Below are 24,225 nucleotides of genomic sequence, written 5' to 3' on the forward strand. Positions count from 1 at the left end.
AAAGAAAGTGGTAATGGTCAGTAGGCTTGAGAAGTCTTGTCAGCCTCTCTGTCACATCACGAATCTTTGCCCCAAGGAGACAGCATACCTCCCGAGACATCTTGTCAGGCCCACAAACCACTGCTTCTGTACCCCTCAGCAAGGAGTCCCCCTTGACCACCACACACCTCCTCCAAGGCTTAGCAGCGGCTGTTCCCTTTGGTGGAACTCTCTGGGTCCCCTGCTCTGTCCCTGAAGTCGGTCCCCATCATCCTTGATAATAGAGAGAGATTCAAATCTATTCTGTAGCTGCAAGCTTACAGAATGTTCCCTGGTTTCCCTACTTCTGTGTGTGACCTTCCTCCAACTATCTACTTCTGTTGTATGTGAAGTGGCCCCCTCCTCCCCAGCAACTTCCTCTGTGTGTTTCCTGTTCAGGACCGTCTGGTCCGTTCTGTTCAGGAAAACCTTTTGCTCCCTATGATGCTGAAGTGTAGCGACCTGGGCCTCCAGCTGCTGTACTTTCTCTTCTAAGAAGGCTACCAACTTGCACTTAGTGCAGGTGAAGATCCCCATATCCCTAGACAAGAAGACAAATATCCCACAAGTGTTGCAGGTGACTGCAGCAGGTCCTTCAGTGTTCATACTGAGAAGTTTTAAGGAGGCACTGAAACAAGACTGTGGGCTTCTCCTGTTAAACACCACTGTAAAGAACCCCTGCTGGCTTGGCCTTTGTCCCCAAGCTCTGTTAAAGAGCTCAATCAACTCGGACTCTAGTTATGTAGCAAGCTCCTGGCTACTAGCTCCTTCCAGAGGCAAGTCTCTGACTCACTTCCTCTAAATACAAGTCCCCACAAGCCCCTTAAGGAAAAAAGTTTAGTTCAAAATTGAAAATTTAAAAGAGCCCCTCTCCAACACTCTCCCCAGCCCCCCTTGTCCTCTGTACTTTAAAACCTCCTTGACTATAAAAAATAGAAGGAAAATAATGGCACACGCCTCTGCTCAGAGCTCTTTAGAATTGGGCTTCTAGCTCCTCCTCTCAGTGACCCACAGAAATGGGTCACAATTTGAAAAGTTTGAAAACTCACCCCAGCAAAATGAACACAGAGAACTAGCCTTCCCTTTTTCCCAAGAGAATGGTCTCCTTTTCCCCTTCCAATACCTCCTTACAACCTTTTTTAATTTAAAAAGCTAGTGTCTTGTTCAGGAAATACAGCAGTATAAACTGGACTCACAGTCTTGCAACTGTTGGGGACTCTCATTTATAGTTGTTAACAGTCAGCCATGATGTTAAAAACCTAGCTTTTCAACCTGGTATCACCCCAACCAAAGAATTTCCAATGCATTGCAAACTGAGATGCTTGGAAATGAAGTCTGCAGTGCTCTCTCAGTCATGGGGCACATTGAGAGGAGCAGTTATGGTGGGATCCAAGAGGAGTTTATCCAGCCATCTGTTCTCAATGTATCCCATGACTGGAAGATGTCCTTTCCCAACACTCAGATCTGCTGCACTGTAGACCCCTTGGTTGGGGCACTGCCAGGTAGTATTTGGGGTTTACATCTGATGATATGTGAACTTGACCAACATTTATAGAATTTTAGCACTATTCTTATGTGCTATCACTGTGTTTTACTTCCACATGATCAGTGAAATCTGGAAAAAAAACACCAGTTTGGTTGTTGAAAATAAAACTGGAAAGTACATAAATTTCACAGGGATTTGTAAAAATAAAATTGCTCTCTCCACAAGAGAGAACCATTTTCATTTGAGAGATATTAGGCAGTGGGCAAAATGAAAGAAAGGCAGATGGCAGGCTGCAAAAGCATTGCTTGGGGTTGCTGGGATGCCAAATATTTGGAAGGAAAGGCAAGATGTGTGGCACATAGCTACTCCTCCAGTATGATGGCTGTTTGTCTTGTGATTGGAGCCCACTGTATCTGATCCATTTCTTGAAAATTCAGAATGGCTATGGATATCAGCACTTGTCATTGTCTCGCACACCACAGACATCTAAGTTCCTTCACTTAGCCGTCCCCCTAATGGTGCCTGAGAGCAGGGTTGTGGGTGGAAATATGAAAACCACAGCCTTTAATATTACACACAAGAAGGTAGTGTCCAAAAACAAAATGAAATAAACTGCAACAATTTGGAATTCAAAATGTATTGAAATATAGCATGAAAAAGTTTTGGATTTACTTATGGAGTAAACAAAAATGCTGTAACTAAATATTAGCAGAAAATACACCAACACAAATGTCTTTTGGTTGTTGGAAGTAAAACTGGAAAGTACAGCAATGAAAACTGCCACATTCTGCCACAATCATCTTGTCTCGAATGAGCCTGAGATCTTGACCATTGCTGTTGTGTGACTTCAATTCATTTCCAAGTTAAAGCAATCCTAAGGTGAACCTATCTTGTCAAAATGTGTTCAGACGGGGTTTGCTTTGGCATCCTCTGTGGCTGAGAGAGTGTAACTTACCCAAGGTCACCCAGTGGCTTTCCATAACCAAGTGGCAATTTGAACCCTGATCTCCAGAATCATAGTTGAATGTGCAAACCACTACACTATGCTGGCTGGCTCTCTCGCTCATACAATGATAATTTGAGGTCTTTACCCAAATTTGTTGTTTTAGCTTTAGATTCACTCAGACTTTGCTTACAACACTGAACTGCTTGGGTGAGATGCAAAGCATCTCCCACCACCTTGGTCTGTTTCTCAGACAAACATGTAAAGGAGAGATTGGGGAGCCCATAGCTCAGTGGTAGTGGTTTGTGTGCAGAAGGTCTGACTCACAAAGATGGGGATCGGAAGCCCCCGGACCTCTGAACATGGTTTTTTGGTTAGCCACTGCCATTCAGAATGGGCAGCACTAGAAGAAATTTGTCAGTCAGTTCCTCGGTTGGCATGAGGAAGCTTAATAGATTCATATTTGGAGATGGCTAAGAATTTCACTCTAGTTTGATAAGAATTTATCAACATTCATTAATTTCTTCAACTTCAAGATGAAAATAACTTGGAATATTTAAAATCTGAGTGTGGAATCAGATTAATCCATCTAGACCGTGGGTTTCCAAACTTTGGTCTTCCAGATGTTTTGGACTTCCAGCTTGGCCAACTGTTATGAATTCTGAGAGCTAAAGTCCCAAACATCTAGAAGACCAATGTTTGGGAATCACTGATCTAGACTCAAGACTTTGAGCAGTTGACTCTTAAAAGTTTGGGTTTGTGTCCCAGCATGTTGGTTGTGAATCAGGGTTGCAAGCAATTTCATTCTAATTGACTGTGATTCTTTAACACCGTTTAGGAAAGGTAGAGACATCATGGCCCTCTCCAAGCTTGGAATAGCTCAGTCTCTGTGTTACTTCAAGATGTCTGTCAGTTTATGGCAACACCATGAATCTCATAGAGTTTTGTTTTGTTTTCAAGGGAAGGAGTACTCAGAAATGGTTTGCCATTGCCTTTCTTTAAAATGTAGCCTGCAACACCTGTTATTTCTTGGCAGTGCCTCATCCAAGTACTAACCAGGGTTGACTACATTTAGCATCCAAGATCAGCTGGGCTCTGATGCCTTCAGGTATTTGTGCAAAGTTTATAAATTAGTACAAATGAGTAAGAAATTTCTATCAGGTCATTTTTGAAGAATTTATCCAAATTGACTAATTGCACCTTTGGGACAGAAAAATTCAAATGCAGGAGAAATGGACAGATTTGCCTGTCTGTATTCATATGAAAACAAGAAGGGCCACAGCTGGGTAGTTGGGCAGATGTTTGGCTTGCAGTTAGCTTTACCCACTGGTGTATACAAGGGGCTCAACTAGTGTCTGACCTTATTCAATTATAAATGACCATGACATTTTTAATTATGGCAATAGTGCCACAAATATGAATATACAACATTAGTACATAGCTTTAGGTTACAAATCCATAACTACAGTACAAGATGCCAATATTCTCATAAGGATTAGCCAGCCCCCAAATTAGAAACATGATAAAGGGCAAGGGTGCTATCTCTTCATACCTAAACAATTTGCATGTATAGACAGACAAACAGAAAAAAGGTCAGACAGATAGAGCTGGAGCTAGGCCTAAGACTAGTCCTAGATCAAGGTCTAGGATGGTCTATAGTGTTCATCAGGCAAGTGGTGGCTGTTTAACAATGGAAAAAGTATTCCAAAACAAAAGCTGTCACAAGAAGAAATGGCACAGCTGGGAATATTTGGGTACTCTTGAAGTAATCCCTTTCTTTTAGTTTAACCTACCTTTCAAAATTCTGGACAAATTTTCAATGTCTTGAAAAAAAGGCAAGCTATGTGATAAATAAAACCTTCCCCAAGTCAATAGATTAAGAAGAGAGTCACTGATAGGATTAGGACCCACATGTGGAAATGGTCAGTAGGTTGCTGGGCTGTTTCTTTGTTGCTTCTGTCCATAACTATTTCTGGTGGGCCACTGGAAATCACAAACAGCAGATGATACAAGGGGACACAGTACAAAGTCAGTCCCATGGTGTGTGTCTATTCCAGATACAAAGTGAGATGAAAGGTAGCTGACACATATAAGAATGCATCCAGGAGAGTGGCTGATTAGAGGCACTCGTTTTGACACAAGAGATAGTCAACATTCAGATGAAGCAGAGGCTTAGCTCAGCATTCACAATCAGGGGCTGATCCAAGGTATTTTCCTGCTGAGCTGGAATGGAAAATGATGCTGTCCACACCCCCAGTCATGTTAATAGCCTCCAAGGATAGTCAAGTTATTTTGACACAAAATAAAAAGTCAACAAGCATCTCTCTGTTCCACAGCAAAACTGCAGTACTGCCCTTTCATGATCTGCTAAAGTCCAAAAAAGTAACATTTCCAGGCTTTTTAGCCCCACCTATATACCAGCCTATCATGGACTGAATTAGGCTAATAACATATTATGACTAGTGTCCAATGACTTTTATGTGTTTACTTTCTGCTGTTACTGCTGTGTGCCTTCAAGTCATTTCCGACTTATGGTGATCCTAAGCCAAATCTATCATAGGGTTTTCTCAGCAAGTTTCTTCAGATGGGGTTTGCCTCTGAGGCTAAGAGAATGTGACTTGCCCAGGGTCACCCAGTGGGTTCCCATGGCCCAGCAGGGATTCGAACCCTTGTCTCCCAGTGTCCTAGTCCAAAGCCCAAATCACACTGGCGCTCTAGGGGTCTACATTAGTCAGGACTAACTAGGAAATTTAGGCTTATATTTTCTTTTTGCTGTTGTAAATATATCTTGTTGTTAGTTATAGGAGATGTTTTAACATTTAAAAGTAACAGTAACCACTTCCACCTCCCAACAGACAGGCCAAAATAAAGCTGCTTCAGGTCACTTTGGAGGTATGCTGCTTAAATGACACACGCATCTTAAGAGGCCAGAAGTTACCCCCAAGCTGTGCTCCAGTCCTTTGGCATGGCTTCCGGCCTCTCAGGGCACATACATCATTTAAAGAGCATACCTCCAAAGTGACCCAAAGCAGCTTTATTTTGGCCTGTCTGTTTGGGCGCTAATTTGGAATCTTCACCGTATGTGTTGTATGCCTTCACATTGTTTCTGACTTATGGTGACTCTAAACCTATAATGGGTTTTTCTTGGCAAGGTTTGTTCAGAGTAGGTTTGCCATTGCCTTTCCCTGAGGCTGAGAGTATGTGACTTGCCTAAGATCACCCAGTGGGTTTTTATAGCCAAGTCCATATCCATTGGCACCAAGCTATTCTGGGCTGGCCACACTGCCATTACACACACACACACATACAATTCCATGTGATCTGAGCAGGAACATGTGCCATCCACTTTAACTGTGGCCTGGGAAAGACCGCCCAAAAATGGCAGCCTGCCGGCGGCCTCCAAAAAAAAGCCGCAGCCGCCAAACCGTGCAGCTTCCCTCCAGAGGAACAAGAACCCAAGAAAAGTGGGTTCTTTTTAAGCCACAGGGGCGGCGTAACAAGTCCGCTACTGGCGCACTTGTTACATAAGTGCTGTGCAGCAACATGCAGACGTCACATGGCGCTTATGTAACAATGGCAGTGCCCTTGTACACAGGGTGCCACCATTGTTACGCTGCCCATATGTTCTAGGGTTAGGGACCGTGCAGTTGCCGCACAGTCCCTAACCCTAGAATCTGTGCTGGTACACTGCTTTATGGTGGTATGTACCATGCCTATGAACTCATTTCCTTCTTTTTCCTTAAACTGAAATCCAAACACAATAGCTTTTTAATTTGTTTGCTTTCTAGAGTCGCCAACTTCTAAGCCTCCCAACTCGCTTGGGCAATGTCTTTTGCACAGTGAACTAATTCAGCAAGGGAAGCTTTCTTAGCATAGAAGGATAGTGCTGGATCAGCCTAAGAAAAACAGTTCATCTCAAGGTGCTGAAATCTGCTCAGCTTTTCCAAAATATTCAGATACAGTCACAACTGGATTCTTTAAATTAGCAGAATACAGACACAATAAAAACTGATGAGATGAGTGGAAGAGGGAACTTGGCCTCACACAGCTGAAAAACCATTGCAACAGCTGGACAAAAGAAGCAGAATATATTCTCTCTTTATTTTTCAAAAAAAGGAGCAAAAACTTGGGTTCATCCAGTGGAATTCTGCCTCCAGATGTTCTAAAGATGGTTGCACATTTTGGCCTTCAGCATTTGCTCAAATGTTTTGATTTGTCCAGTAAATGGTACCAGCATTCCTGGTTTAGAAATTTCTTGAAGTTACGGTAGATTCTAAGTAGGTAGGTACAGGCAATGAGTGTTGTATACATGTAATTATGGTTTTGTGGTTGTTGTTGTTGTGTACCTTCAAGTCATTTCAGACTTAAGGCAACCCGGTTGTCGTGCTTTGAACACATCATGAGAAGGCATGAATCATTGGAAAAAAACAGTAATGCTAGGAAAGGTAGAGAGAAATAGAAAGAGAGGAAGGCCACATGCAAGATGGAGGGACTCTATTAAAGAGATCACAACTGTGAGTTTGCAGGAGTTGAGTAGAAAAGTGGAGGACAGAGGGTCTTGGAGATATCTCATCAGCAGAGTCTCTATGGGTAAAGATCAACTCGAGGGCAGTTAACAACAACAAAGGCAGCCCTATATCACAGGGGTTTCTTAGCAAGTTTCTTAAAAGGGGGATTGCCATGGCCATCCTCTGAGGCTGAGAAGGTGTGACTTGCTCAAAATCATACAGTGGGCTTACATGGCCAAGCCAGGATTAGAACCCTGATTTCCCAGTGTCCTAGTCCAACACTCAAACCACTACAACATGCTGGCTCTCTTAATTATGGTTTTAAGTGATGTGATATTTTTTGTTTATGTGCTGGCCTTTCATCATTTTATTCTTAAGAGTACACATAGGCTGAAATGCTTCAGGCTTTTCTGCCAATAAATAACCATCTATACACTCTCTAAAACCCAAATGAGGGAACCAGAAAATAAAATCTTTCAAGCACACGAGTGTGAGAGGGATTGAAAATACCTAAGCAGGCATCAAAACTACAGTGGAGATTCCTCTCTCTGCACAAATGGAATCGCTCCTAGTAGAAAACTACGATAGTTGAGCATCTTTTATGCATTTTAAAGCTAATGTCTAAAATGTCTGTGGTTGTCTTCTTGCTTCTATAGGCAAATAAGTGACTTCTTTGAAACTACTCAGTAGGTCTGTAGTCCTTATGATTTCATATATATGCTTCAGTATTTGCCAGTATTTGGACGGGGAACTGACAACAAATACTGTACCAGGTGCTGTAGATTGTATTCCACAGGAAGGAATTGGCAAAACATATGGGATCTTATCCCAGTAACAAATAAGCCAGTTTACCTCTTCGGGCTTGAATTCAGGATCCGAGATGCCCTCAGATGTTATCATACATAAATCGCTGCCTATCTAGGTGGGATGCCACTACCCAGATGCATCACGGGTCGAAGCCTCACTCAGCCAGCACTTTTTCAAAGCCGGGAAACTTCTGACTTCAAAAATTGGCCAGCTGAGTGAGGCTTTGACCCAGGATGCATCTAAGTGGCAGCATCCACCTAGATAGGCCACAATTTAGGTATGATAATATCCAGAGGCATCCCTGGATGCTGAATTCAAGCTGGAAGAGGTATGATGGCTTATTTGTTAATGAGATATGCTCTGCATCTCTGAGTACCCCTTGCCTAAGAAACTTCTATGATATTCATGGTGTAACCATAAGTCGACAGACAACTTGAAGGCACACACACACACACACAGACACATTTGACAGCACCATAAACTCCAAGTCACAATGCTCAGAGGACAGCACACTAAATGGCTCTCTGCTACTCTCCTCTGTTGCCTCTTAGCTGCATCCACACTGGAGAAATGATCCAGTTTGACACTACTTTAACTGCCACGGCTCCATGCTATGGAATTCTGGGAATTGTAATTTCTTGTGGCACAAGCACACACGCGCACGCATACACATGTACATATACACACATGAACACTACGTACAGCTGCCAGTCAGTCACACTCCCTACATGCCCTTCACTGACACATCTTTCTTCTCCTGTCCCCAGTCTCTCGCACTAAAAATAAGAACCATTTGATATTCCCAGAAGCAAACTCCAGTTCTGTAAAGAGTGAGTTTGGAACAGAGAATGTAAGGGTCATCATACTAAATTGGTCAGTTTGTCATGAGACGTTTTCACTTGCACTTGCGTTGCTTGATTGTACTTTTAAAATGTCTGGCACGGAACACAAACGTTTCAGGTTATCAATAGCAGGAACTCCTGGCTTCAACACCAATGGATTGGGGATTCCTCCTCACTCACCCACCCTAATCTCCTTCCCACCACAGTGATCCTCTGCAAAAGCCTCATGGGACAGAGGATCATTCTGCAAAGTTCCTAGAGATGAAGTACAACAATCCCTGTAGCACACAGAGCTGGAGAGTCACCACATGTTTTTGTTTCTCTGTGCATGGCACTTTTTGTTCCCAAAACTCTCTTTCTCTCCCCTGTCCCTACCCAAAGGCAACGTTCTTTGCAATGATAACAGGCAGGCGGGGAACCCACCACCACCACCCTCCTGGATCTCCTAGTGGCACATCTGGCTTTGGCTGGAGGCCCAGGGTGTGTGGAGCAGGTTTGGATAGTGACTCAACACAAACCGCCCTCCAGTTTCCAGGAAAGGGAAGGCTTCCTAAGAGCACCAGCTCCCAGCTACAGCCCAACCACCACGGCTAGGCTGTGACACAGCAGTTGCTCCAGCAGCACCCATCAATCCTGGAGTGTCCTCCAAAAGCCCCTTTGCAGATGTTTGAACCGTCACCACAATCTTGAGCAAGAAGAAAGTCTCATTAAGACTAAAGTGGTTTAGCACTTTAAAGTGGTTTAGCACTCAGGGGTTATTCAGATGGTGAAAATAATCCTGGTAGATGGGTTGAATTTTTGTTGTTCACATGAATTTCAAATGCATCTGATTCAGTTGGGAGGGGCTCCCAAAAAACCCCTACTTAAGCCAGGAGTTTTCCTTAAAAATTCACATTGTTGGCTGTTGAATAACTAATGTGAATAGACACAGGATGAACCAGGATAAAACTCTGCATGCCTTGAACATGTCTCAAATTCATCCACATAGTCAAATCCATCCTTATTCGCAGTGCTGACACGTCTGAACAACAGAACTCACAGAGATGCAGTTCCAATAAAAAAATAGTGTGCAGAACAAATCAGGAATGCATGAGAGAGATTATTCTCATAGTTGTTCTGAAAAACCCAAATGTCTAAATGACTTTTCCTTCGTAAACACCCCCCTCCCTCATGTTTGTCCAACAGTTGGAGAAAAGCAATGGGCATCTAGCAAACCACAGGAGTTTTATTGAGAACACAGACAAAAGAAACAAGTCCTCACTTTGGGGAGGCAGAGCACAGCTTGGACATGTTAGTGGTTTTCTGGACCACAATACCCAATATCACAAGACTGAGCCTGGGAGCAAAAGATATGTCCTTACCAGATCCAGTGCAGAGAGAGTGACAGTTTAACTCTGCCACTGTTCTTTGTGTTTTGTTCTGCCATCTAGGCTGAAATATTCACATGCAGAGCTGGTGACTGAACCTGGGGGGAAAGCGATGATGGGGGAAATGTTTCAAACCAGACGTCAAGCACATGGAGTAGAAAGCTTAGAGCAGTGGTTTTCAAACTTTAAACCTCCAGATGTTTTGGACCTCAATTCCCAGAAGCCCCAACTAGCTTGGTCAGCAGTCAGGAATTCTCTGAAGTCCAAAACATCTGGAGGACCAAAGTTTGAGAACCACTAGCTTAGAGGAGCCACTTCCCAACCAAATTGGTGTCCCGTTATATCAAAGTCTCCTTCTCATAGGAGGGAGGGCTCTTGTGAACCAGCCTCTCTGTAGGGCTGCCCCTGATCAGACTTTCCCTGCTATCCCATCCACACACCCTCTTTTTCTTGAGGTTATTCCAGAAAGAAGCAATGCTGGGGACACAGACTTAAGAGTTCCACTTCAACTGCTCTACCCAAAGTCTCCATCTGTTGGGACATTGACCAGAAATGAAGGCAGACCTGCAGCTGAAGAGACTATGCTGTCTTCCTCTCCATCCCTTCATGGACCATCCATCCCTCACCTCTGAAAGTCAAGAGCAACCCCTAGCATCATACAACCCATCCCCAATGGCTTTTGTTCCCAGTTTTGTTGGAATTTGCTGGACAAAGCATTATCCCGGCCCCTTGTGTGGGCTCAGTCCCCATGGGTGGTGCTTCTGTGTGGAGGGGAAGCTGGAGAAGAAGGCAAGCTGGAGGCCACAGTCACATGGTGATACAGGATCTTCTTCATCACCGTGGCTCTCCTGCCTCCAACACAGTCACAGGTTCTGCCGTCACCTGCTCCAGTTTTATGGGTGCGGGTGGCGAGGGAGTCCTTGGGGTCCCATTGCAAGGGGCCTCTGCATCAGGAAGCTCTCCTCCCCCAGCCAGCCTGGCTTGGTCACTCAGCAATTTGACCAAGAAGTTGATGTATTTCATGGCCAAGCGGAGGATCTCATTCTTGCTCAGCTTCTTGTCAGGGGGGTGGGTGGGGATGAGTTTCCGAAGCTCGGCAAAGGCCCCGTTCACGTTCTGCTGCCGCCAACGCTCCCGGCTGTTGGTGAAGACCCGGCGTGCCACCTTCTGAGGCTGAAGACCTGGGCAGGTAAGTGGAGAAGAGTTGGTGGGTAACATGCATGGGCAAGGAGATCATGTCAATAATGCTGATCATAGAGCAGATGAAAAAGCTAAGCCTAGGTTGGCTAGATCTGAACCCTTCTCTCAGGGTGACCACAGGTCCTCCTTTTCCTGGACATGTCCTACATTGTAATCTTCTGTCCAGGAGGAATTCCAAAATGTCCTCCATTTTGAGCATGCCTAAGAAAACCATTGAGTAGCACCAAGTTTGCTGTTTCCCTTCAAGAAACTGGTCTACTTAGCAGCCTGTCCTTGCTGCAAATAGGGGGATAGGATGAATCCTTCTACAGTGTGCCTGTGTTATACACGGGTGCGTTATATGCAGCTTTGAGCATATGTTCAAAGCTGCGCGGGAACGTGCGGAGTGCAAGCGGCGGTGCATCCCATTCACATGAATGGGGTGCACTTTCTGTGGTGTGTGCCCCACACGCCACCGCCACGCTGCCACGGGCACAAGACCCATTTGTTTGAATGAGGCTTGAGCATCCGCGTATTTTCTCTTATGCGGGGAGGTCTGGAACGGATCCCCCGTGTAAGAGAAGGGCAGACTGTACAGTACTTTTTCTCTCAGAGCAGCAGACAGCAAGACTCACACCCAGAGCATGTTTATTTCTTGGAGGGGAAAAAGACAGCAAACATGTTAAGCTATAGGCTGCTTGAGGACACAATGAAAATGTTGAAAGGATTTCCCCCCTTTAATTTCAGTTCAATGGACAAATGAAGGGAATAATTTAAATATGAAGTCGGTCAAGGGTTTGTTGCTAATAAAGTACAGTTTTAAGCATTTGCCTTGCTCAGAGTTCTACAAGTATATTGCAACCTAACAAAGCATTTTAACAAAGATAGGTCCAGAAGAAAAATACAGCTGTGTACAAATACAGCAAATGTAATACAGCTGTACAGAAATCCTATACAATGAATTTATTTTTATATAAGTAGTTTAAGCTTTCATTTTTCAATGCCCTACATTTTGCACTGCTTTGTTCTCCTTTGTGGTTATGACATCTGGTCACCATGACTTTTATCTAGTCCTTAGAGTAAGCGGGGGAATCTCAGAGTGAGGATGCTGTCTTGAAAAATGTGCATCAGTGTGTATGTCTATGTGTTCATTTCTCACTTGTTAAGACTTGGTATTTTTAATTTGAATGGCATATTGTGTGCAACTGTAGTTAATGCTTAAGGTATCTTGCTTTATGACATCTCTAGAGCCTTCTCCCAGTGACATCATAAGGGGGTCATCCTTAGATCTCAGGTTTGGACCTTGAAATCTTAGGACCTAAGAATGGCATAGTCACCCAGCAGCAATCCTAGGTCTGTACCAACTCAGCTGAGCTGGTGTGTGCAGTCTTGGGGAAGTCACTCTGCTCAGACTCAGTCCCACTTCCATCAAATGGGCAGCTTTTTCTCCAGCCTGGGCTTGAAGTACTAGACTCTTTCCCTTACAGTCACTCACCCTCAGTAATGTCCTGTTCATAAGGGCTTGGCCTGCGCTTGAGGCGATTGTTAGGGAAGAAGCCGAATGGTCCAGAGCTGCTAATGTAGATGCTAGAAGGAGAGAAGAGCAGAGACACCCATTGAAAAGTATGCCCATTAAATCTGTCTGTTGATCAGTTGTGTTCGACTGGCCAAACAGACCAGGTCAGAGAATCAGACCAAATATATTCTTGCTATGCTTTTCAGAGAACTGGGGAATAGGGGGTCTTATTTCATGGCAAAGAACCAGCATGGTATAGTGGTTGGAGTGTTAGACTAGAACTCTGAGGAGCTGCCTTCAATTCCCAGCTCGGCTGTGTAAACCCACTGGGTGGTCTTGGACAAGTATTACATCTCTCTGCCTCAGAAAGGCAATGGCAAACCTCCCCTGAACAAATCCTGCCAAGAAAACCTCATGATAGGTTCCCCTTAGGGCTGCCATAAGTTGGAAACAACTTGAAGGCACACAACAACAAATTTCATGGCATATATTGAGGCCTGTATACGTGAGTAAAGGGGTGCTTCCCCCACAACCTTTTTCTGAGCTTGAAAAAAATTACAGTAATCCCTCTGTATCCACAGATTCTTTATCCACAGATTCAACCACCCACAGCTTGAAAATATACCAAAAATATACAAATTCCAAAAAGCAAACCTTGATCTTGTTATTTAATATAAGGGACACCATTTTATGATGCTATTGCATTTAATGGGACTTGAGCATCCATGGATTTTGGCATCCATGGGTGGTCCTGGAACCAAACCACACTGGATACCAAGAGTCCATTGTATTTTATTGCGTTGCAAGAGTACCCCAACAAGGATGACCAGTAAAGGATGTTTGGAAATGGTAGTCCCACCAAATCATTTTTCCACGCTATAACTTTCTTCTAGCAGCCCCAAAACAAGTATGGTTGTATGATAGTGATATTTGCTTCCCACCCACTCCACAGCCACATACATGGGATTCAGCTACCCAGTTCATGGACAGGATTTCATTTGATTCTTTCTTCCTCCTTCAGTCACATTCCTTGAGCTTCATTGGATATGTCATGTGTGCCACTGTCCCCTTCACCCCATCCAACACAGTGATGCACACCCATCACCCCAACCTCAGTTGGCTCAAAACTAGAGTGTGGCAAAACACATGGAATTTGGTTTTGGTATGTTCTATTTTAGCTTTCAAGCTCAAAACATTTAGACATACATTTTAACAAAAAAATTTTTTAAAAAACAGAAAATGGAGGGGGGGCCATTAAACCCATATATACTCATCCCTCCATGTTTACGGCTGACTTTTGTGGCTTTGATTATTCATGGATTTTATTAATATGTTCTCTTTAGGAATACTTAAGTCCTCCAGCACAACTCTATGGTCAACTTTAACCAAAAGTCGCAGTCAAGGACCTAGAGATTCCTAGAGAGAACACTAGGAAAGGCAGGAAAGACCTAAGCAAAGTGAACATTTGGAGGCATACAGTATCATCCAAAATCCACAAGGCATTGATACTTTTATTGAACCAACCAAAATGCACATGATACACATTGCAAGCTTTTGAAGCTCCACTGGTTTCTTCCTGAGGCAAAGATGTTAAAAATGATACAGGAGGGGGAATATCATAGCCCTGCATTTGGTCAGGATGTTGTAGATATTGTTCTCAGCTCAGATCTTATGGAAGTGTATTCATGCAGGTGGCCAAAAGGTGGAGGGGCAACAACTACAACATCTTGGCCAGATGCAGGGCTATGATTAACATCATCAATTTTATTTTCCTTCTTTCTCCTGTATGATTTTTAACACTTTTCCTTTATAAAGAAGCTGGTGGAGCTTATAAAGCGTGCAACAGGTATAATGTGCATTATGGTTGATCCAATAAAAGTGTCACTATTTTGTGGGTTTTGGATGATACGTACATTGTTATATGGCCAACACAGATACTCCTAGATGCGTTGTTTGGAAAGGTGTGTAGAATGAAGTGCGTCTCCCTTTTGAGTTCAAAATAGCATGCCTCAGTTGTGTAACCTGCTTGGTCCAAGAAAGGTATCACTATTTTGTGGGTTTTGTACTAAATCACCATCCAGCACTCTAGTTTGCCTGACAGTCCCAGCTTCTGCCACTAGATGTCAGGGCAAAGCTTTGGGATTGCCCAGCAAAGCAAAATACAAACTGGGACAAGGGAAACCCAAGGGAAGCTTCCCACTACATAATAAACCGGTTTTCAAATCAATCTGAACTGATTTAAATGGCCCTTGTTCACACTTGCACCAAATTTCTGGCGCAGTTTGCTAAAGGGGGTGCTGTACTAAACCCATTTAAACCAGTTCTTCCAGATCCATGACATTCCCTGCTTCTTTTTGAAATGAATTGATTCAGTGCAAGTGTGAACCTGCTGTTTATTTGATTCGGTTCCTGTGGCATGGTCACCCCTCTGAGGTGACTCCACGTGGAATCAATTCATTGCTGAATGTGAACGCGAAGCGGATTAAATTGAAATGGGTAGGTTTGATCACGGCTTGAATAGTGTGTCTATTCAGAGCTAAATCGTTTCATCAATTTGACTAAAAAAAATGATGCTAGATGTTTGAAGAGTGAAGGAAAAATCCACAGGAAAGGTAGAATTATTTTGGGGACGAACGATGCCCTTATTTTGTCCCCTCATAGCTACACCCCTGGGCTCTACCTGGCCATATTCTCCCTCTCCTTCCCACACCATGCACCACTTCCAAACATGACGGCTGCATTATTGAGCCACTTGTCCTGAAGAAGACACTCAGGTCCTCTGAGGGACATTGGCTTCAGTCAGCCAGGACCAGGCTGGCAACTGTTAACTGGAAGACTTTTTCTTTAGCCGCCCAAAATTGTGGATTGACATGCCAGAAGCGATTTGATGGCTGGATATTCCATCTGCATTTCAAACAGTCTCTTCCAGCAGGTCTAGCCAGATGGTTTTTAGATTAACATGTTTTTACATTATTACTGGTTGTTTCTTAATATGCATGTTTTTAAACTGATGTTATACTTTTTTAATTTATTGTATACAGTGGGCCCTCGTTTTACCCTGGGGTTTGGTTCCAAGATCCCCCGTGGATAACAAAATCCGTGGATGCTCAAGTCCCATTAAATATAATGACCTAGCAAAATGGCCTCCCTTATAAAAAATGGAAAATCAAGGTTTGATATTTGAAATTTATACTTTTTTGGAACATTTTCAAACCGTGGAGCTTGAAACCATGTATAAAACATCCGTGTATAAGAAGGGTCGACTGTATTTTTATATGGTGTTTATGTTTTTAACAACCAACAACCATTCCCAGAATTCCATATCCTTAAGCCATGGCTGTTAAAATGGTATCAGGGCAGATTATTTCTGCAGTATGGGTGCAGCCTAGGATCAGATTTTCAGGAGTTTGTTTGCCACGTCTCGACTAGTAGTAGCCTTCATGCCAATTTTTAAAAATTCATTTCTTACACAGCGTATTGGTCCACCTTCATTTAAGCTAGATTGGTGGGGTTTGAAAATGAAAACAACAGCCACACCAGTCCTTTGGTAGCACAGTTTGTGTGTCTGTGTTTCCCCCTTGAAGTCGTTTTATTTCCAGAACACGTTTTTTAAAATCTAAAAATAGCCTTCCCGCCCTCCACCCAAATAATGATAGCTATAATTACATTACATTTAATCACCCCTTCTCCCAATGTTGTTGCTGCTGTCACTGTTGTTGGCTTGAATAAAATCAGGAAGCAGGAGTAGAAGCGTAAAAGTTGCGGAAATGTTGAAGCCACAAGAGACCCAAAATGGGAAAAACCGAAAATATGTGATCTTAATACCCTTTATAAAGTGCATGTCAGTTTGCCACTTTAGCAACATAAAATGCATTATATATTAAATTTCTTTGGCCATTTTCAAGCTATTTTTGCCCCAAATCACATACAAAGCCCACCAAATGTGTAAAAACATGTGCACATACACTACCACCTCCAACATTCCCACAGGCACCACTGAACCCTTACTCTCCTCAAAGACCTTCATTTTGTTCTGTATTTTCAAATTGGAAAGGGGGAAGTGGCACAATATCACTCCCTGTGGCCATTTTGAAAGGAAAACAGAGGTATTCAGGCTTGCCCTGGAGAATGCAGCCCATGGCAGGATCTGAGGGCAAACTGGGCCCTGATACAATGCAATTTCCCCACTGTTTTAGTTGTTACAGCCCCCACAACATCACCATTTACTGGCTGGTGGATGGTGAGAGCAACAGAGAAAGTACATCTGGCTACGTTCCTAGAGCTGGATGCCACAACAAACTGCAGTTCCCAGAATTCCACAGCATTGAGCCATGGCAGTCAAAGCGGTGTCAAACCAAATTCCTTCAGGAGTGTGAATGCAGCTGAGGTTATTAAGACTCAGGCTTTGACCTGATATTGGGGAGTTTTACCCTAGTTCCTCCTGTGATCTTTTCTATGAATGAAGAGTAGAATCTCTGTTGCAAAGTGCCAAAGATGGAGCAATGAACCTGTGCCAGGTTGCAGGCTGAACATTGAAAGAGCTGTCTAAAGTGCTGAAGAAACACTGGTGATATTCAGCCCCTTGGATAGCTCCTCCAGAGTCCAAAGTGACATTCACTGTGGATTCACCACTCCACTGACATGGGGTCACAGGCTGCCTCTGCCTGAGTTCAATGGGGTGCCAATTTTTTTTATTGGCTTTATCCAAGGCAGTGGTTTTCAAGCTAACTGATACAAGCGACAATTGTTTTCCAATATGCCAGGGAATGGCTCTAATTTATGACCATTGGGTTCAATACAGTGGGGCCTGCACATTCACTGGGGTTATGCATGCAGGACTCCTGTGAAAGTGATCGGCCAGAGGTTGACCATAGAATTGCTCTGGAGGACCTAGAGATTCCTAGAGAAGTGTTTTGTTTAGGCCCTCCAGCATGACTCTACAATCAGCTTCCAGAAGAGTCACACTGGAGAACCTAGATATTCCTAGAGAGAACATATTAATCAAATCCATGAATAATCAAATCCTCAAAAGTCAAAGCCACAGATGTAGAGGACCAACTTTAGTTTCTTTCTTTCCTTATTGGTTTCAAATATTTAAAAAGTTTAACATGCCAAATACAAATTCAGTACATAGTTATTTAGCCACAATTGCGATGATAATACTTCCCACCTTCAGAGTATAGGTTTTTATTATTTTTCTTGTAATGGCTTTCATTTCTTTCATTCCTTCGGCCTCTATCTGTTAATCTACTTTTCTTTCCATCCATTTTATCCAGTACTAAAATGAGTGAAAAGAAAATCACAACTCTAAAGGTATTTCAATATTGTGAATTATTGACCTTACAATTTTTAATTTTATGCTTACACTGGTCCCTCTAATTTGCTGGGGTTAGGAGTGGAGGACCCCCATGAATGTGGGGAAAAAAGCAAATAAAAAAACTTTTTACTTGAAAGACCACCTCTCTAGGAATCACCAGGTCCTCCAGTAGAACTCTATGGTCAACATCTGCCAGAAGTTGATCATGGAATCATGCTGGAGGACCTACAAATGCCAAGAGAAGTGCTTTGTTTAAGAACCTCTAGGTTCTCCAACACAACTCTATGGTCAACTTCTGGCAGAGTTGCACTGGAGGACCTTGATATTGCTAGAAAGAACATATTAATCAAAACTGCAAATCAAATTCTCAAAAGTCAAAGCTGCAAATATGGAGGGCCAATTGGGTTTATGCATTAACTTAACATTTTACACCTTACATATCCAATATGACATATTTGATCTGACTTTCCTATTATCCCTCTTTGTCTCCTACCGTGACCACCCATAATTATGTATAATTTGGACCCGATCCCCAACTTTGAGCAACACTGATCTAGAATTGTGTCTACTCCTAAATCTATTGCTTCAACTCTTGCCCAGTAGACTCCACTCCTAAGCCCCCAAACTCTGCCCCTTCATTTCCAAATGCTATTGCATGTCTCTACCAGAGTCCACCAGGGTCCATAAGTTCTAGTCCATGACTCCCAGGTAGGATGGCTTGTCTCCCATGTGCCCTACAGCAAATGGGAAAATTATAGAGCTTGGGATGGAAGCCCACCAAGTCCACCAGCCCACCAAGTCCACCAACGTGAATGACTGCTGACCTTGCTGGATGGGGGATTCTGGAGTTCATCATCCAATTATGTAACCTATCCATGATCTGGGCTCTCTGTTACAGAAGAGAATCCATGGTCTGAAGGGCTGTCCAGCCCAGGTCTGACACAGGTGTCTTTCAGATGGGGCTAAAGAAGTGTGAATTCTCATAATATAGCTCTGTGGGTTTTGCTAAGGATTGCCAGTTGTTATCACCTCCAAATTTACTCATTCCATTAATGGGAGGGGGCCTGTTGGTGGCATTTATTAAACTTGTACTAGAGCATGACATGGTTTGCTGAAGTAGGTCCACTGTTCGAAGAGCAAATTTTCTCTTTTTTATTTTTATTTTTAAAAAAGCACTATCCAGCTATAGTGGGTAAATGCCATTTCACTAGTGAACTGATGCACTATAGCACTATAATGCTTTATTTAAAAAAGAAAAGAAAAGAAAACGAAAGAGAAGAAAAAAAGGGAACATATTGTTTTGACATATCTTGGAATTAAAATGAAACCCACTATGCAGTGGCAATACAGTGTTGCAGCTGGTGCCAGGAATTGCCAGAAAATAGTCCAGGACAACAGAAACATAATTTCTATATTTTTAAAAACTCCAAGAACCACAACAACAAATACAGCAAACTCTGCCCTATCTGGAGTCCTTAAATAAAGAACCATAAGATAAGAAGGCAGAGCCAAGGGTTCAATTCCCAGCTCACCCATGAAACCCACCTTGGCCAAGTCATATACTCTCAGCCTCAGGGGAAGGCAATGACAACTTTGAACAAATATTGGCTGTGATAAGGGTTGCCATAAGTTGGAAACAACTTGAAGGTACACAACAACAACAACAACAAGGCAGAGTTGGAGAATTTGAAGTTGTCCATCTTGATAGCCAGCTGAGGAAGCCCACGGGTCTCTAGCTAAACAGTCTGATCAAATACTCTGGTGAGATGTAGTTCTTTTTGATTTATGTTCAGTTTGAGTCTTCCTTATCCAGAATGCCAAAATCTGAAATATTCCCCAAAATATAATCTTTTTCATGGGTGGCTGAGATAATGACACCTTTGCTTTCTGGTGGTTCAGTGTACGCAAACTTTGGTCCATGCAAACAGTTATTAAAAATATTGTATAAAATTAAGTTCAGGCTATCTGCATAAGGTGTGTATGAAACATAAATGAATTTTGTGTTTAGACTTGGGTCCCATCTCCATGATATCTCCTTATGAAAATACCAGTATACCAAAATCCAAATAAAAATAAAAAATCTGAAATCCAAAACACCTCTGGTCCCAAGCATTTTGGATAAAGGAGACTCAACCTGTAATGATTTCTAAAGTTCCATTTGTGCACAAATAAAACATAGCTTAAGCATTTTTAAAAATCTGAATCTGTGTCCTCCTTTTTTTCCACCCCGCTCCTAAGCCGACCTCCCAACACACAAACCCAGAAGCTGACATTATGAGACTCTGAAGACCTGTGGCAACCTAAACGCCAAAGAAAGCAGGAATCCTCAGAAAGGCTGTGTTGTTAGTTGAGCTTGCTATCACCAACGGAGATCTATAACTCTTGTTTGGAAACTAGAATCCTGTTTGGAAAAGTTGCCTTTTCCAAAGGTGTAACTATCTTAGAAAACAAAAAATTGTTTAGGGTTTCTCAACCTTTGGCCTTCTAAAAGTGGTTGGATTTTGACTCTCAGAATCCATGGCGGTTGGACTTTGGCTCCCAGAATCCATTACTGCTTTTGGGCAGCAATGTCCACCAATTTCTGAAGGGCCAACCAATGAGAACACTTCCTTCTAGTGTTAGTGCTGGCAGGTCACGAAAACAGATCCTTCAGCATTTCTTCTCATTCCCACCCACTGCCCAAATCAAGCCATCCTCTCTCAGGACTTACCTGTTGAGGAATGGAAGAGGCTGATACGGTGGGGTCAAAAGAGGACTTCTTACTCCAGCGAGAGTCAGAGGAGGTGGAGGAGGACCTGGTGGCATTGCTGAGAGTTGCAAGAAGCTGGGAATGGGGTGCAGTGCAGTGAGTTGGGTGGTGGGCACCTCGGCATGGTTGGGAGGCTTGCTGTAGCCCAGACTGATGACAGGAATGTTGGGCGGTAGAGGTGCTGGAGAAGTCTCAGAGGGAGGGCTCCCTTTGGCTTGAGGGGAAGATGAGATGGGGCTAGAGTTAGAGGGTGGGGTGGCCTCTACCTCCTCTTCCCCACTCGCTGGGGAGCAGAGGGGTGCAGGGGAAGAAGGTGGGAGAGGCTCTTGGTGCTCAGGATCAACAGGTGGCTGGGGGCTCTTCAGCTTCTCCATCATTTTGGCACTGCTTCTCATCTGTGGGGAGAACAGAAGGATGGTGAGAACCTGAAAATACAAATTCTATTTCATATACCAGGGAATGCAAGATGGGAAACATGAATCTGTGAGGCACAGTTACAACCATTTGACGTCTCTTTAATTGTTGTGGTCCCAGCCTACAGAACCATGGGATTCGTAGTTTGGTGAGGTACTTGGACATTGTGCTAGAGAACTCCATTGTAGTCCTGTGAACTACAAGAGTTCTCTAACAGAGAATTCCAAGTACCTTCCCAAATTACAAACTTTGGGATTCCATAAGATGGAGCCATGGCTGTCTCAAACTGTTATAACTGCATAGTATAAATACATACTAAGAGTCAGGAAGAGCAAAAGTGTAGCATCACCACAGATAAAAGGTTATTTGTCCATTGTCAGAAGCAAAATGGGAAAAACCCCTTGAGAAATTCTACCAAGAACAGCATCTGTCACCAACTATTAACCTGAATCTGAATCAGTCCACAGGCCAAATTCACTTTCATGACTTGACCACTGTTACCCCAAGATTTAGCCCCCGTTCACCCTTCCTGTTTAATATAAAGTTAATAAAATTGGTAAGGGTGACCTGAGCATGACCCCACTGCAGAAGCCTGGAATCCATGGCAGATTTGGGTCCCTGCACATAGGAGCTAGCAAAGAAGAGGTTGTAGGGGACCTGCCTTCAGTGGAATTTCCATCATGATTCACTTAAGCCTGGAGAGGGTGAAGGGATTATGGCTAAGGAATGGGACCAGAAGCACATAAAGGACCTGAGAGCTGGTGAGCCCTTTTGTCTGAGGTATTCACACCAATCACCCATTGCATTCAATCCAATTTCGGACCATTCTTTCCCTACCTGAGAACCATTCTAAAAGAGATTTAACCTTTTCAAACCTTGGTTTTTGGCCCCCAAGACACTATCTGGGTTATATATACAGCTAGCAAAACTGCCAGTCTTTGGACTAAAACTAGTAGCATACAGACATTCTGTCAGTTTACTAAACTAAGGCCTTCAATATGCCAGCTAACCCCTGTTCTGCAACAGCTATTGAGTCTCTTCTGTTCCAGATTTCTCTGTCATTGGACTCAAGATCTATGTCAAGCAAGTATTACCATCAGCAAAGCCTCATGTCTATTCACCTTTCCCATCTTTGACTTTGCTAGCTCTTGTGTGCATGCGTGAACTGTATGTGTGTTGCTTAAATCCACTAATAAAATACAATTCCCGTTTGGAAACCTGCCCCTGGAACTCTGTGTGATTCAGACTCAGCATATCTGTGTGATCCTAAAACCATTGTTACCCCAGTCAAACTATATTTCTCTTTTGAGCTAATACCATAATTTTCCTAAACCTAGATTAAGTAGTGGGTGTCCTACCCGGAGCCCAGCAATATGGGTAATACCCCATAGCCAAGATCCCGGCCTAGAAGAGGCAGTGCATCAATTCGCATCAGAGATGTTCTGTGGAACATCTGTGATTGTACATGTGGGGAGTTATTGTGCAGTGAGACACTGGATACTTCTACAATGAGTGGAAAGGTGTATAAGTTGGTATAATACAGTGCATGTTATGTTTAGTTTATTAATTAAAATATTTATATCCTGCCCTATGTCTGGCAGTCTGATAATCTGTTGTTGTTGTGTGGCTTTAAGTCATTTCTGATGTATGGTGACCCTAAGGTGAAGCTAACAAAGGGTTTTTCTTGACAAAGATTTGTTCAGAGGGGTGATTTGTTCAGAGAAGGTTTTTCTTTCTCTGAATCAGAGAGTGTATGACTTGCCCAAGGTCAACTAGTGGGTTTCCATGGCCAAGTGGGGATTTGAACCCTAGTCTCCAGAGTTGCAGTCCCGCACTCAAAACACTACACCATGTGGTCTCATAATGTCTACAGTAAAAAAAATTATAAACATGCATATAGCAAACCCACTGAGCAGTGGAGCTTTGAAAGTTTGCATGATGTTATTTTGTGCATTTTGCTTGGCCAATAAAGGTATTGCTCTTTTGTGGATTTTGTTGTAGCATACTCACTGACTGTTTTATAAATTTATAATACATTTTGTGATTGAGACCTATGACTTGACTTTAAAGCAGAAGTCCTTTGACTGATACACAGAGATCAACACTAAACTTCAACATCCATTTTCTGTATCCAAGTCCTATAATACAAATGTAGTGAAGTCCTATAATAAAAATCAGGACCAAACCCAATGGTCCTCTCTGCCGAGGCACCTGGGTGACAGACTGCTTTCCCTGGGTGGGTTTCTTAGTGCTGGCCTTGGCCGCATTTCACCCTCAAGTTAATCTTGGCTCTCCATCCAAGCTGTTGAGCTTCAGCAGTCACTGGTTTGTTAGGAGTGTTTTCCTCTCCCCCCCCCCCATTTTATTCTATGGAATAGTTTTGAATTGTGTATAATTGTTTAAAGTTATTCCTTGAGATCTTCACACTGTTGAAAATCTTAAAAGTGGAATGTAAATATTTTAATTTAAAAAAAAAAGACACAACCCAATAGACAATATATTTCTTCCAGCTTTCTGATGGAAAGGGGCTTATGGAGGAGCTCACATCAAGCATCCTTTACACTAAAATATCCTCTCAAAGAATTGTGGGTAGAGATGTCCCTCTTTGGCAGGAACAGTCACAAGCAACATCAGAATGTAGGCAAGATGCAGCTGTGGACAAGTCTACATAGGGACCACCAATCGCAGCTACCAAACACGAATCAAGGAACACAGGAGACACTTCAGGCTGGGTCAGCCAGTAAAATCACCAGTAGCAGAACACATTGTAAACCATACGAGGCATAAACTGCTATTTGAAAACATTGAAATTCTGGACCATGCCAACAACTATCAGGCCAGAATGCACAGGGAAGCCATTGAAATCCACAAACACCTAGACAACTTCAACAGGAAAGAAGAAAGACTGGAAATAAACAAAGTTTGTATACCAGTCCTGAAAAACGCCAGAATCAAGACCCAACAAGTGCAAATAACAACCACCCAGGGTCAAATGGAAACTTGCCAAGAAAACCCCATGATAGGGTTGTCTTAGGGTTGCCATACATTGGGAACAACCTGAAGGCACACAACAACAAGA

At 43.0% G+C, this 24,225-nt stretch overlaps 1 protein-coding gene across 2 annotated transcripts in view; it reads right to left on the reverse strand.

Moving 5' to 3' along the window:
• Nucleotides 1-9,809: 9,809 nt before the first annotated feature.
• LYL1 (LYL1 basic helix-loop-helix family member) overlaps nucleotides 9,810-24,225 on the reverse strand; it is a 31,521-nt gene continuing 17,105 nt past the window's right edge. For both annotated transcript variants that reach the window (XM_042455281.1, XM_042455282.1), the window contains exons 2-4: nucleotides 20,694-21,127; nucleotides 12,646-12,737; nucleotides 9,810-11,152 (exon numbers count right to left, since the gene is read on the reverse strand). In XM_042455281.1, coding sequence (XP_042311215.1) covers nucleotides 10,806-11,152; nucleotides 12,646-12,737; nucleotides 20,694-21,127 — 873 coding nt within the window. In that variant the 3' untranslated portion in view covers nucleotides 9,810-10,805. The remainder of the gene's footprint in view (nucleotides 11,153-12,645; nucleotides 12,738-20,693; nucleotides 21,128-24,225) is intronic.

This window comes from Sceloporus undulatus, chromosome 2 (genome assembly GCF_019175285.1).
Source record: "Sceloporus undulatus isolate JIND9_A2432 ecotype Alabama chromosome 2, SceUnd_v1.1, whole genome shotgun sequence".
NCBI lineage: Eukaryota > Metazoa > Chordata > Lepidosauria > Squamata > Phrynosomatidae > Sceloporus > Sceloporus undulatus.